Source organism: Oryzias melastigma, linkage group LG15 (genome assembly GCF_002922805.2).
Source record: "Oryzias melastigma strain HK-1 linkage group LG15, ASM292280v2, whole genome shotgun sequence".
NCBI classification, from domain to species: domain Eukaryota; kingdom Metazoa; phylum Chordata; class Actinopteri; order Beloniformes; family Adrianichthyidae; genus Oryzias; species Oryzias melastigma.
The window spans coordinates 13,530,437-13,542,324 of NC_050526.1; the positions used below are offsets into that span (position 1 = coordinate 13,530,437).

The following is an 11,888-nucleotide window of genomic DNA, read 5'->3' on the forward strand; positions in this document are numbered from 1 at the left end:
CTCCCAGCATTAGGCATCGGTGAGATGAAAGGCAGGAGCCACAGGAGAGCAGAGCAGATATTTGGGTCAGCAAACCATCAGGAACATTTGGGTAGATCAGGGCCATTAGGGCCTGGTTTAGACTTGAAGTAGGAGCTGTTTTGGGTTTCATTGAGCTATTAGAGCTTCCTGCCGCCCGCAGATTTGAGACTGTGGCTTTTGAGCTCAGGTTTGGACCGCTAATGTGAGCAAACTTGGACTGGGAGAACCATCAGGCTACAGCATTTGGTACAGAATGTCTAACATAAGAAATGATTTAAAGAGTGATACTCAGTCAGGTTAAAACTGCAAATCTAAGGAAAAAATAGGGGTAAGATCTGTTTTTATGACTATGAAATCAAGTTTGTAAATGTCTTAATGCAAAAACAACATAGCTGAGAAATATGAGTATAGATAAACAGAACACATCCTAGTCATAAATTAATATTGGAAGTCAAAAAACACGAATTAAGCACTCTGACCAGTGTTTTTAACATAAACTTGTTGATTTTTTTACAGATTGAGACTGTATTTAAAAAAAAATAAGATTAAAATAGCATTTCTGAGTTTTTCTTTATTTAAATTGTTGTAAATCCAAAGCAGAATCTGTTTGGAAAAGAGCATATTTGTGATGTAGAAAATGTGCCCCCTACTGTGCTCCACAACAGAGAGGAAAGGGGGTTGCTCTGTGCCGCTCTGCAGAAGCTCTGTCCTACAAAACGATAGTTTTAAAAAAAGTGCCTTTAAACTGCACAATCACAATTAAAAGACACATTATGCTCAATCTTGAACAGACTTAAAGATGTCCAACAATATTAACTTTAAAACCCATGAGTTGTGGGCGGAGTAGCCTGCCCCCTTTCCCATCATCCATCTGTTGTCCCACTATTTGGGATGCATCAGAATGGAGCAGAGCAAACAGAAATTTTGTCTGCTCCTGATTCACAATAATTTGATTAAAGAAATGCAATTTTAGGTTTAATTTTCTTCATATTTGTCCTCCATCATAATCGAGATTCTTCAAGAACATAAAAGCACAATTTTCATCAGAATGGGTCTTTAAATGTAAGTTTGACACTTTGATCACTTTTATTTAATTTTATTCTACTTTGAAGAATAAAATCAGATCATCTTAATATAAATGAAGCTGCAACCCATAAGTTGAGTGGATTTCTTCATCAATCATTTGGTTTCAGTCACTTGTTCTGATCCAGACCGGTAGAGGGGCTTTTCTCTCTAAGTTGTGTTTATTCTCTGAAGACACTGATGCGCACAACAACGCCTTTCTCCTCTGCTCTCCTCTCTCTGCCCTCCCCAGGTTCCCTCTCGTCTGCTCCATCTCTCCTCCTCCGCTCAGCACCTGCTCCTCCCCTCCTCGCTTGTTATCCTCACAGCAGCTCCAAGCAGCAGCAGCAGCAGCAGAGCTCCGACCTCTCCGGGTGATGCTCTTCGCTGGCGCACAGATCTGTGGTTCATCATCAGCGGGGTTCGCTCCAGCCCCGCTCTCCTCTGGACCGGCTGGTGGGAGGACGGCGGTGATGATGGGAGAGTGAGAAGCAGCAGCAGGAGGAGGAGAGGCAGGAGTCCCATCCGACAGAGGAGCAGGGGGAGGACGGAAGCGGTCCCGCCGGGACGGTGGGCGCAGCGGATGGAAGAATAGTTTGCTATGGACTCAGTGCGCCGTTTTCGGGGTTTGGCGCACAAAGGAGGAGCGCGGGATTGACTGAGGGGGCTTTCTGCTATGTGATGGAGTGACAGGAGGAGGACGGGAACTTCAGCTTCGCCATGAAATCTGTGTTTTTGAGCCGTTTCTTCATCCTCCTGCCCTGGATCCTCATCGTCATCATCATGATCGACATCGACAGTAAGAGAGCGGTCCGGAGCCCGGCGGCGGGCCGGCACAGCAGGGCGCCGCAGGCCGTCCGAGCCGGTGGGTCCAACCACTCCGCCCTGCCGATCATCTACGCCATCACCCCCACGTACACGCGCCCGGTGCAGAAAGCGGAGCTGACCCGGCTGGCGCACGCCTTCCGCCAGGTGCCCCGCTTCCACTGGATCGTGGTGGAGGACTCGACGGTGCGCACGGAGCTGGTGGCGCGCTTCCTAGCCGGCTGCAGGGTGCCGTTCACGCACCTGCACGTCTTTACGCACCGGAGGTTCAAGCGCGTGGGGATGCCACGCGCCACCGAGCAGCGGAACGCGGCGCTCGCGTGGCTCCGGCATCACCGGAGCCGGCGGGACTCCGGCGTGGTTTTCTTCGCGGATGACGACAACACGTACAGCCTGGAGCTGTTTGAGGAGGTACAACTTCTGACAAGTTCAAACCATTTTCACTCAAGTGGACTCAGGCTTTAAGGGGTCAAAAACAGAACACAAACCACATATTTAATACTTCCAAGAGATACAATAAGAAATATGAACTTTTACTATAATAAAAGTGTTTAAATATTTCTGAATATTCTACAAAATGAAATGATTTATTTTTAAAGTGTGAGGAATCTGGTGCTGCTGGATAGCCAAACCCGATTCAAGTCCAGCTCTGAAACTGATAAATGAAAAAAGTCAATAATAAACGATCACTAAATCAACAAAAATAACTAAACCCAAACAGCTTTCCTAACACAAATTCCTGCAGTATCCCTCCTCAAAAAGGCAGATCCCAGATGCCCCACTGGATCTGTTTTTTTTTTTTTTTTTTTTTGCTTTACTTAGTGATTTAAGCAAGGAATTACACAAGTGGAAAACTAAGTATTTTTATTCTCGTAGGATTCTGCAGCTGACATAATTCGGAACAAATGCTCAATGTGGTTGAGTCCAACCACTAGACCCAAGGCTTAAAAGTAAATTTAAAGATTTTTTTTTTCTGAGTGAATCGGGAAGATATGAAAAATATAGCATTTTGGTGTGAACGTAGATGCTACAATTGGCAGGTGACAAGCTCCACTCTGATGCGTCCGCTTGTAGATGTATCTTCGTTTTCCTCATCTGAGCTGGTCTGGCTCCAAACTGTACAGCTGGAAAGCCCCAATATTGCTGTCCATTTTTGTTGTACCAGTATTGTTGGGTTGGGGGGTGTGAGGGGCTGTAAGCTAGCAGGAGAGTGTGTAAAAGTAAAGAGAGAGTAGTCAGTTATGAGAGATAGGTGATGTTCCATGATAATAGTACCGCCCGAAGCTTAGAGGTGAATTTCAAACGAATTCCTGTCGCTCTTCAGAAATCATGTCCTAGAAAATGACAATTTTTTTTATTTTCTATTTTTGGCTAAAAACTGCATAATCATAACTTCAAAACCACTGGAAACGCTTTGAAAACATCTGAGAAAACGATCAGTGGGGCTTTAAGCTTGGTGAAGTTGTGGGAGCTCTTACAGCAGGTGATTTTTTAAAGGTAGATTCAAATAATTATCTGATAATTCTAACATTATTCAAAAGAAAAAACAAAATCTTGAGAAAAAGAATATGTGAAAAACAGGTTGACACTGTGAGCGACTGAAGCCATGACCATCATGACACTGAGGATGAGACACAAAAGGAAACTGATGTTTAACTGAAGCTTTAAATGATAATCAACAAACATTTTCCCTATTTTTTGTTACCTCCAGTGCTTTTACAAACTTCCTGATGGGAATCTGAGGTGAAAATCTTAACCTGCTCATTCTGAAAACTATAGTTAGTGTTCAGCTGGATACATCCAACATCGATCAACATTTTTGTTGCGCTTCTAATGTTAGTGATGCGTTTTTATCAGCACATCAGTTTTGGATGGTCATCGCTCCGTTAGAGAATCTGACCAACACAGCAAAGAAAAATAAATAAACACAGTAAAATAAAGCAAATTTCTTATCAAACAGCCTGTCTTGTATGACAGGATTTGACACATCTGCAAAGTTTCAGATGAGACTTTAACAAAAAGAGTCCAAATTTGTGTTTGTATGTGAATGATTACATACATGACATGCATTACACTTACACTGAAGAAAAAACGGTTTTTGTACTTCTGAAATCTGATTGAACAAAGTTAAAATCTTTGTAAACCAAATTCTAACTCATCTGTATTCACAGATGGAATTTTCAGATGGGAAATAAGACACTTGTGGAGTGAGACATTAAACAGGAAGTGGCTCTAATGAATATGGCGGCTTTTTTCACATAAAGACGTCTTTATGTCGGATTGGGTAACACAGACAGCTGTGAGTGACACTCTTCCTCCCTGGATGTTGTTGTGATGAGGATGGAGAAGTGTTTGTCTGGACTTCTTTCTGCTCCGTGAGACTGTGTCTGCATTTCAGCCCTTCAGAGTTCCACTTGCTTGAACTATTTTTTTTATCCTCTTTGATTTATTTTACTTTAGTTCCAGTAACTAGTGGGGTTTCTGTGGCTTTAGAAGCACTTATAATCTGATCTGCTTCTACAGGTTAACCCATACAAGCTTTTTCCTTCTGATTTCAGGTTTTTTAGGTTTGAGTGTTTCAGACTCACTCAGGATTTCAGTCGGAGTTATTCCGACTGTTTCTATTTCATCCTCAGTGTATTTAGTGGTTTCAGTTCAAATTAATAAACTTTATTCATCCTCTTGGGGCATCTTAAGGGAAAGTGTGAAGCCAAATGATATGAAGAGAACAAAAATGTTAACAAAGAGAACACACAAATGCAAACAAGTAAATTAATGTAAAATATTTACACGTCCTTAAAGGAATTATAGAAGTTTGCATATAGATTTAGGGACATGTTGTGAGTAAGAAGTGTAGGAAACCATTATGACATACCAGAATGGTGAGTTGGGGATCGTTGGCATTTAGGGAGCAGAGGGTCTTTTGGATGAAGATGACCTCCCTCTTTGGGTCCTGCAGTCAGGACAGTGGATCCTTTTTCTGGATGGAAGCCACTGGAAGGCTGCGTGAGCAGCTGTGAGAATTCTTTCATTGTTTGTACTGCTAACAGGCAAGTCAGAATCAGATTCAAGTGAACAAAAGACTAGATTGTAAATTTGAAAAGATAAAAAAAAAAAAAAAAAAAATCAAAAACAGTTTAAACTTAAAATTAACTTTAAGGAAAAATTGCAAATTTGAAAATAAAAATTGCAAAATTTAAATGTAATATATTTTAAGCTTGAAAGACATGATGAAAATAAAAAAAGTAAATTTGAAACTTGATTTGAAGAAAAAAACTCTAACTTTAAAAGTGATACATTGTGGCACCATCAGTAAATGCTTCATTTGAACGAAAATGCCATGCCCAAAAATTCTCTCTATCACCTGATGTCAATCATGTCATGGTAGCCAATGGGCTCATAGCCCTGCCCCATACGCATAGTTACAAAGCAGAAATGCCTGAAATGTAACTGTAAATTGAGGACTGAAAGCAAAAGAAGGAGAAAAACAAACAAACAAAAATGAAAATATAAAACAGCAGCCGTTACATATAAACCTTGTTTTTTCTTTCAATTTTTAATATTTCTTTCAAGTTTAAAATTTCAGTTTTATCTTTTAAATTTCTATATTTCTTTGAAGTTCACAATACGTACTTTGAAGTTTGAAACTATTTTTAACGTATCAAATTATTATTTTTTTTTTATTGTTTATAATCAGTTTTTTCTTTCACTTTAAGATTCTCCTGATGTTGCATCTAAAGCAGGCGGTGCCTCAGAATGTGAAGACACTTTTAATAAATGAGTAGTAGAATGTCAGCAGCTCGTTTTTGCTGACTCCTCAGGAATTGTGCTTCCTAAGGAGGTATTGTTTCTATTGGCTTTTTTAAAAAATCTCCTCCACATTGGAGATCAACCTTACAAAATGATCAAAGATGGTACCCAGATTTTTTTTGCACACCTCCACCAGCTCCACGGAGTCCCCATGGATGAAGGTGGTCCTGCTGGAGCCAGATCCTTCTGCTCTACTCAGAAGGTTACTCCATCCTCTTGGTTTTGATGTTTAGATGTGAACTGAGGTCATCCTGAAGACTCCAACCACAACCTGAGTGCTGAAGGTGAATACAGATGTAATCTGTTGTCTGGTCTAAACCTGATATGAAGAGTTAATATCATCAGGGATGAATATGGATGGTGCTTACCTCCACCTCAGAGATTCTGGGGGTGTTGACAGCAGTGTTCAGATGAGCTAAAGCTAGCAATTATTGATGATGTCATCGAACGAAGGTAGGGTCCAAAATATGACACTACTTTTTCCTAACCCTCCGTTTGGAGTGTTAAATGAAGGGGAAGGGACAAGGGGTAGGGAGAAGGGAAGAACTCGGATTGGGCCTATGAGTCTGTGAAATTAAACCATTCCTGCGGGATTTGGATGGTTTCCTCTGTCCTTCATTTGATGATTCTGATGATGCTCACTGGACCCAAAGTGAGGAAGGAGAGACCTGTATGCATATGGGACAGAACCCAGAATGTTCCCATTCAGGTAGTGCATGTTACAAGGTGATGGGAACTGATCAGGAGAACAATGATGGAAATTAGTCTTTGTCGTAAATCAACTTTTTGTGGCTGTTTGCCTCTACAAATCGGACTTTAAGAGTGCTAACTATTGGTGTTTGACAGATTTTTGACATTTTTGGTCGAAAACTGTCAGTGTGCTGCTCCCTACATGTTGAAACAAGGTATTACAGTTGAATTTCGTGATTGGTCAAACCATTTGTCCCACATTATTTCAGAAGTTCCACATCATGATCTGCTGCTCCAGTAATGATAACAGTCCAGCCCCCAAGCCCCGCCCCTCTGACTGGATTTTCACATTCCGGCTGTGGGTGGAGTCAGCCTCCAACTTCCTTGTTTGGTTACCCTTTAAAGGGAAGCTGATGTACTCAGCAGCATTGTTTTTTGGTTGAACGTAGACCAGGAAGTAATAAAAACTGTGGAAATTCCTAGGAAAGGAAGGAAAACAGTCAGAAGTTTGAGGCCTGTCATTCAGTTTTTCCATCATTGCTAAAATGGAGCACTAGTGTTCACATAAAGACTCACAGCTCCACCATGTCGTTAGCTGGAGCTTTCACCATCTCAGTCTAGACAGGTGTTGGTTGAAGCCATCTATGAGGTGATGCAACTTCTGTGTAAACAGACACTGCCTTGCAGCTTATTGATTTGTCCTAAATGATGGACAGAACCACTATATGATGAATGTTTACAGATTAGGTTTGTATTCACCTTCTGGTCACGTTTTTCCACGTTGATGTCAGATTCCCTATGGAAACAGTCTGTAGAGAGTCCAGCTTTGAGGTGTTATCCAAACTTTAATAAACTCATTCAAATTAAGACAACATTTGAACTAAAATACTGCTCCTTAAGCCCAGCAGGTGAACTCACGAGCAGCGGCTGGAAACCGTTGCTGCTTTTCAGCATTTAATAAGGATTTTGTTCTGACATGACTTGGTTCTGTTCTCAAATCCTGTTGGAGTTCGTGAATTAAAGCCTTTAAATTCCCGTCAATAACCCCCCTGTTCCTGCTCCTGCGGGTCCCCCATAACCACCACACATGACAATAAAAGCCTACGCTGCTTTTGCATAATCATGCAGCCGAGTCACTAAATAGGAGTTTAAAAATGAATGCTGTTGGTGTAATTCCAGTGAAACCCTGCTCCAGCTTCCCGTGAAAGCTCCAGAGCTCATTTATGAGGACCGCGGCGTTCACAGAAGGAGAGCACGCTGGGAATAAACCAGGGAACGGGGGAAGAGTGGTGACTGACAGAAAGAGATGAGGGATGGGTGGTGGGGGGGTGCACAAGGGAGGAGAGGCAGCATCTGTTTTGATGCAGCGTGTGTGGAATTATTTAGCTTGTGTTCTTGTTGTCGAGGATCAGAGCTGTTAATGGGGCCGGTGTGAATAAGAAAACATCCTAGTTTTTCTTCTGATTATTGATGAAGGGATTAAAATCGTGGGATAAACATTTCATCATATTGACCAGCTTTAGGAAAGCAAAGAGGCGCCTGTCGGCTCCGCACTCTGTCAACTTGGCATCTCCATTTAGAGTGACTTTTGCCTGACGTTATTGTCAGAGCTCAGTTTGAGGTCGTCCACAGCGCACAGAGCAGGTCGAGTCAGTGCAGTAAACAGTTCAGAAGAATGCTTCTGATTGCTGATTGCTCTTCATTGATTGCTACCTTTTTTTTGAGAAGCGCCTCCAAATTTGAACCTGCTCCAAGGATTTTGATCAACTCTGGATTTGAAAACAACGACTTAGTGAAATGTAAAGACTTCAGGTCAGATTTGGTACTGATCAAAACCTAATAGGAATTTTTTTTTATCATTTTAGGAAAATTTGATGTTTCTTTGCATCATTACATTGTCGTTTTTTTTATAATAAATATGAATTATATTTATTTTTGGGTGCAAATTTATCCATAAATATTAGGATAAACTGAAATTTTCTCGGGCTGCACGGTGGCGCAGTGGTTAGCGCTCTTGCCTCACAGCGAGACGGCCCCGGTTCGAATCCCGGCTGGGACCTTTCTGTGTGGAGTTTGCATGTTCTCCCTGTGCATGCGTGGGTTTTCACCAGGGACTCCGGCTTCCTCCCACCGTCCAAAAACATGCTTCATAGGTTAATTGGTGACTCTAAATTGCCCCTAGGTATGAATGTGATTGTGGGTGTGATTGAGGCCTTGCGACAGACTGGCGACCTGTCCAGGGTGTACCCCGCCTTCGCCCTTCAGTTGCCGGGTTAGGCTCCGGCACCCCGCGACCCCGAAAGGGAAGAAGCGGTCAAGAAAATGGATGGATGGATGAAATTTTCTCAAAGTATAAAGTCATTTTTTACTTTTGACAAAAGTGCATATGAAATTTTGTGAAGATTGCTGGAACAAAAGGTTTTTTTTTTACCATTTTGTGCAAAAATATGAAAATGAAAAAAATTGACACTGTCGCAAAACAGAACTCAGGTTCTGTGGCCATCCCATGATAATTTTACAACTTCCTTTTGATATTTTGAGAGTTTGGTTTTCTTGAAACTATTTTCTAAGTCCCATGAGAGTTTTTATCCCCTTTCATTTTTTGACGGCCCCTCCTTTTCACCGAATTGTGAAGAACAATCTGGTCGTTGCAGTCCAAGACTTCTGTGGAACATGATTATTTTTTTTGTTCCAGATATTTAAAGGAGTTCAAATCAAATTTACATCATATTCACAAATTGTAAATTTGATATATACAGTAAGTGTCATTTTGAATGTCAACTCAATCACAATTTCTGAAATAGAAAAGAAGTATCGTTCTTACAAGTCTAGGCTGAAAGTTTGGTTTGATCAGTAAAGTCACACTGACCTTTTCTCCCAGACTGAAGCTGGCACTTTGGTAAAAACCTCTCAACACACTGAACTGACGCGGCGTCGAGTCTGGTGTGTTAAATGTGCTGCTTGTGGCTCAGTAAAGAGCATCTGTTTGATTTGTTGATAGCACCCCGTCTCCTCCCGGTCCCCCTTCCTCTTTCATTACCCTGCTCCCCTGCGCAGGTAATGGTCTGTCATAGAGAGATAATAAGCTGTCACACGGAGGTAATAACCTGCAAAAACGCTCCACAAACTTTAGACTGATGAGAGGCGCTGTTCTCACTGCCACAAATGAGAACCTCCCACATCATTCAGAGGGAGCAGTGATTGAGATAACAGTGATGCCATTACTGTACTGTTACCCCTTTTATTGGGTAATTAGCTGGGAGTGTTTACCTGCTCAGGTCACTGTCCGGGGCAGCTTTCACCTTGAATGCCTGCTAAATCGAGGGCCGTTGCATCAGAAAACTGTCAGGGTTGCAGCTAATTGAAGATGAATTCTGACGAACGACAGTAAAGAAAAAAACATGGCTTCAGGGAACTACAGACCTTCACATGTCTCTGCAGCCAAAAGGAATCATTCATCCTAAAAAGCATTTTTTGAGTTATGTGTTGAAATGTAAGCCTCATTTTTATTCTAATGGAATGAGGATAAGAAGAAGAGTCGGCATGTAAATGTTGTATCAGCTGCCAAACGGGCTCTGTGGGTGCAGTATGATGTAGTTCTTGCATGAAGTGAGCAGCTCCTGTTCTCCCTCCTGTTGAGTCGGTGTGGATCTCACCAGGTTCCTGCTGCAGCTGTAAAGTGCCTGCCAGCAGGTGACTGGCTTACTTATAAATGAGTCATAAAACGCCTGGGCGAATCAGGGAAACAGCTTTGCAAACCGCTGTAGACCACATTCACTGCCTCCAGATGGAATTTAAAGGCACATTTGATGAGCGCTTCATTGTTGCGGCGCAGAGTTTGCTGGGAAATGAAATGCAAGGGTTCATGGAGGTGCAACATCAACATTATTATGATGCAGTTTAATGTGCCCGTCAATAGAAATGTTTCTCGTGTAATTGGCTGAGCTGCCTTTCTGCTGGAACCTGCTCTTGCTGACTTGACTTTTAGCAAACGGCGCTCAGATGCAGGAAAAAAGGTACTACCCTCTGCTCTGAGTTCCAGCTTCTGTGCAGAGGCAGTCACTTTGACTGTAATTCTCATTTGTTCACAACACAGTAGTGATTGACATCCAATAATAACCAAATTACCAAAGATATGTACATTTTTCAGGACCAACTCACCCATTTAAACCACATGCTGTAAAAACAACTTGACAGACCCACTCCAACTATTGTTGTGTCTGTTGTAAAAGTTGTTCCTCGTGGTCTTTTAATTATGATTATGCAGTTTCTAACAAAAAAAAAAAAAATTTAGACAGTTTCTACAGGAGTTCATCAGAAATTCATCTCTGAGTTTTGGGTGGGACTGTTGGCATGGAAGTAAGCCTCAGCTGATATCCCATCATCCCTTCATTTACACCAGATTTATTCACTCAAAGGGCCAAAATCTAAAGGTGATCCCGGTCCGCGGGCCAAATACAATATTTTCTATTGTATGTGATAAAATAAAAGGAGAAAATAAAGAATACGGTCTAATTTATTTATTTTCATTCTGTATTTAATAAGGTAACACACAATGGTACAAATATCTTTGAAATCTTTAACAGCGAGGCCTCACTGGGCATCCATCCATTTTCTTGACCGCTTTGTCCCTTTCAGGGTCGCGGGGTGCCGGAGCCTATCCCGGCTACTGAAGGGCGAAGGCGGGGTACACCCTGGACAGGTCGCCAGTCTGTCTCAGGGCCTCAATCACACACACATTCACTCTCACATTCACACCTAGGGACAATTTAGAGTCACCAATGAACCTATGAAGCATGTTTTTGGACGGTGGGAGGAAGCCGGAGTCCCTGGTGAAAACCCACGCATGCACGGGGAGAACATGCAAACTCCACACAGAAAGGTCCCAGCCGGGATTCGAACCGGGGCCTTCTCGCTGTGAGGCGAGAGCGCTAACCACTGCGCCACCGTGCAGCCCCCTCACTGGGCATTTTTAATTAAAAAACAAGAGCAAGCTAAAACAAACTTTGTTCCAGTGAAAACAGCAAACTGGGATCCCGATGAAAGACATAGAGCTGCTCTTTAGACCTTTTGCCGTCATCACTCCATCTTTGCTAGCTAAAACAGGCGGCTAGTAGCATTGGAATTGACCGTAAAGGCCCTTGGGAATTTTTAGCACAAAAAAAAAAAGAAGCCCAGAGCTGACTCACTTATGGGTTGTTTCACCCATAGCCGCTGGCAAAGAAAATGCTAACAGCGCCATCCGGAGGCCGAAAGTATATTACAGCTGTAGAATTTTGGAACACCATAGAGAATCAATAGGAAATGGGTTTTAACTAAGCACTCAGCGGCTTCCACAGCCACAACTTGGTGGGCCAAAAGATAACCATTGGCTGGCCAAATTTGGTCCGTGGGTCTCACTTTGGGCCCCCATGGTTTACACTCTCTCATGCTAGCTTATAGCCCCTCACAACTCCAAGCTAACATTAGTATAGCAAAAA

At 42.3% G+C, this 11,888-nt stretch overlaps 1 protein-coding gene across 1 annotated transcript in view; it reads left to right on the forward strand.

Moving 5' to 3' along the window:
* The first annotated feature begins 1,262 nt into the window (after positions 1 to 1,262).
* The window catches only part of b3gat2 (beta-1,3-glucuronyltransferase 2 (glucuronosyltransferase S)), a 47,117-nt gene continuing 36,491 nt past the window's right edge, over positions 1,263 to 11,888 (forward strand). Inside the window, exon 1 of the mRNA XM_024296687.2 lies at positions 1,263 to 2,319. Within this exon, the coding sequence (XP_024152455.1) occupies positions 1,804 to 2,319 (516 nt within the window). The 5' untranslated portion in view covers positions 1,263 to 1,803. The remainder of the gene's footprint in view (positions 2,320 to 11,888) is intronic.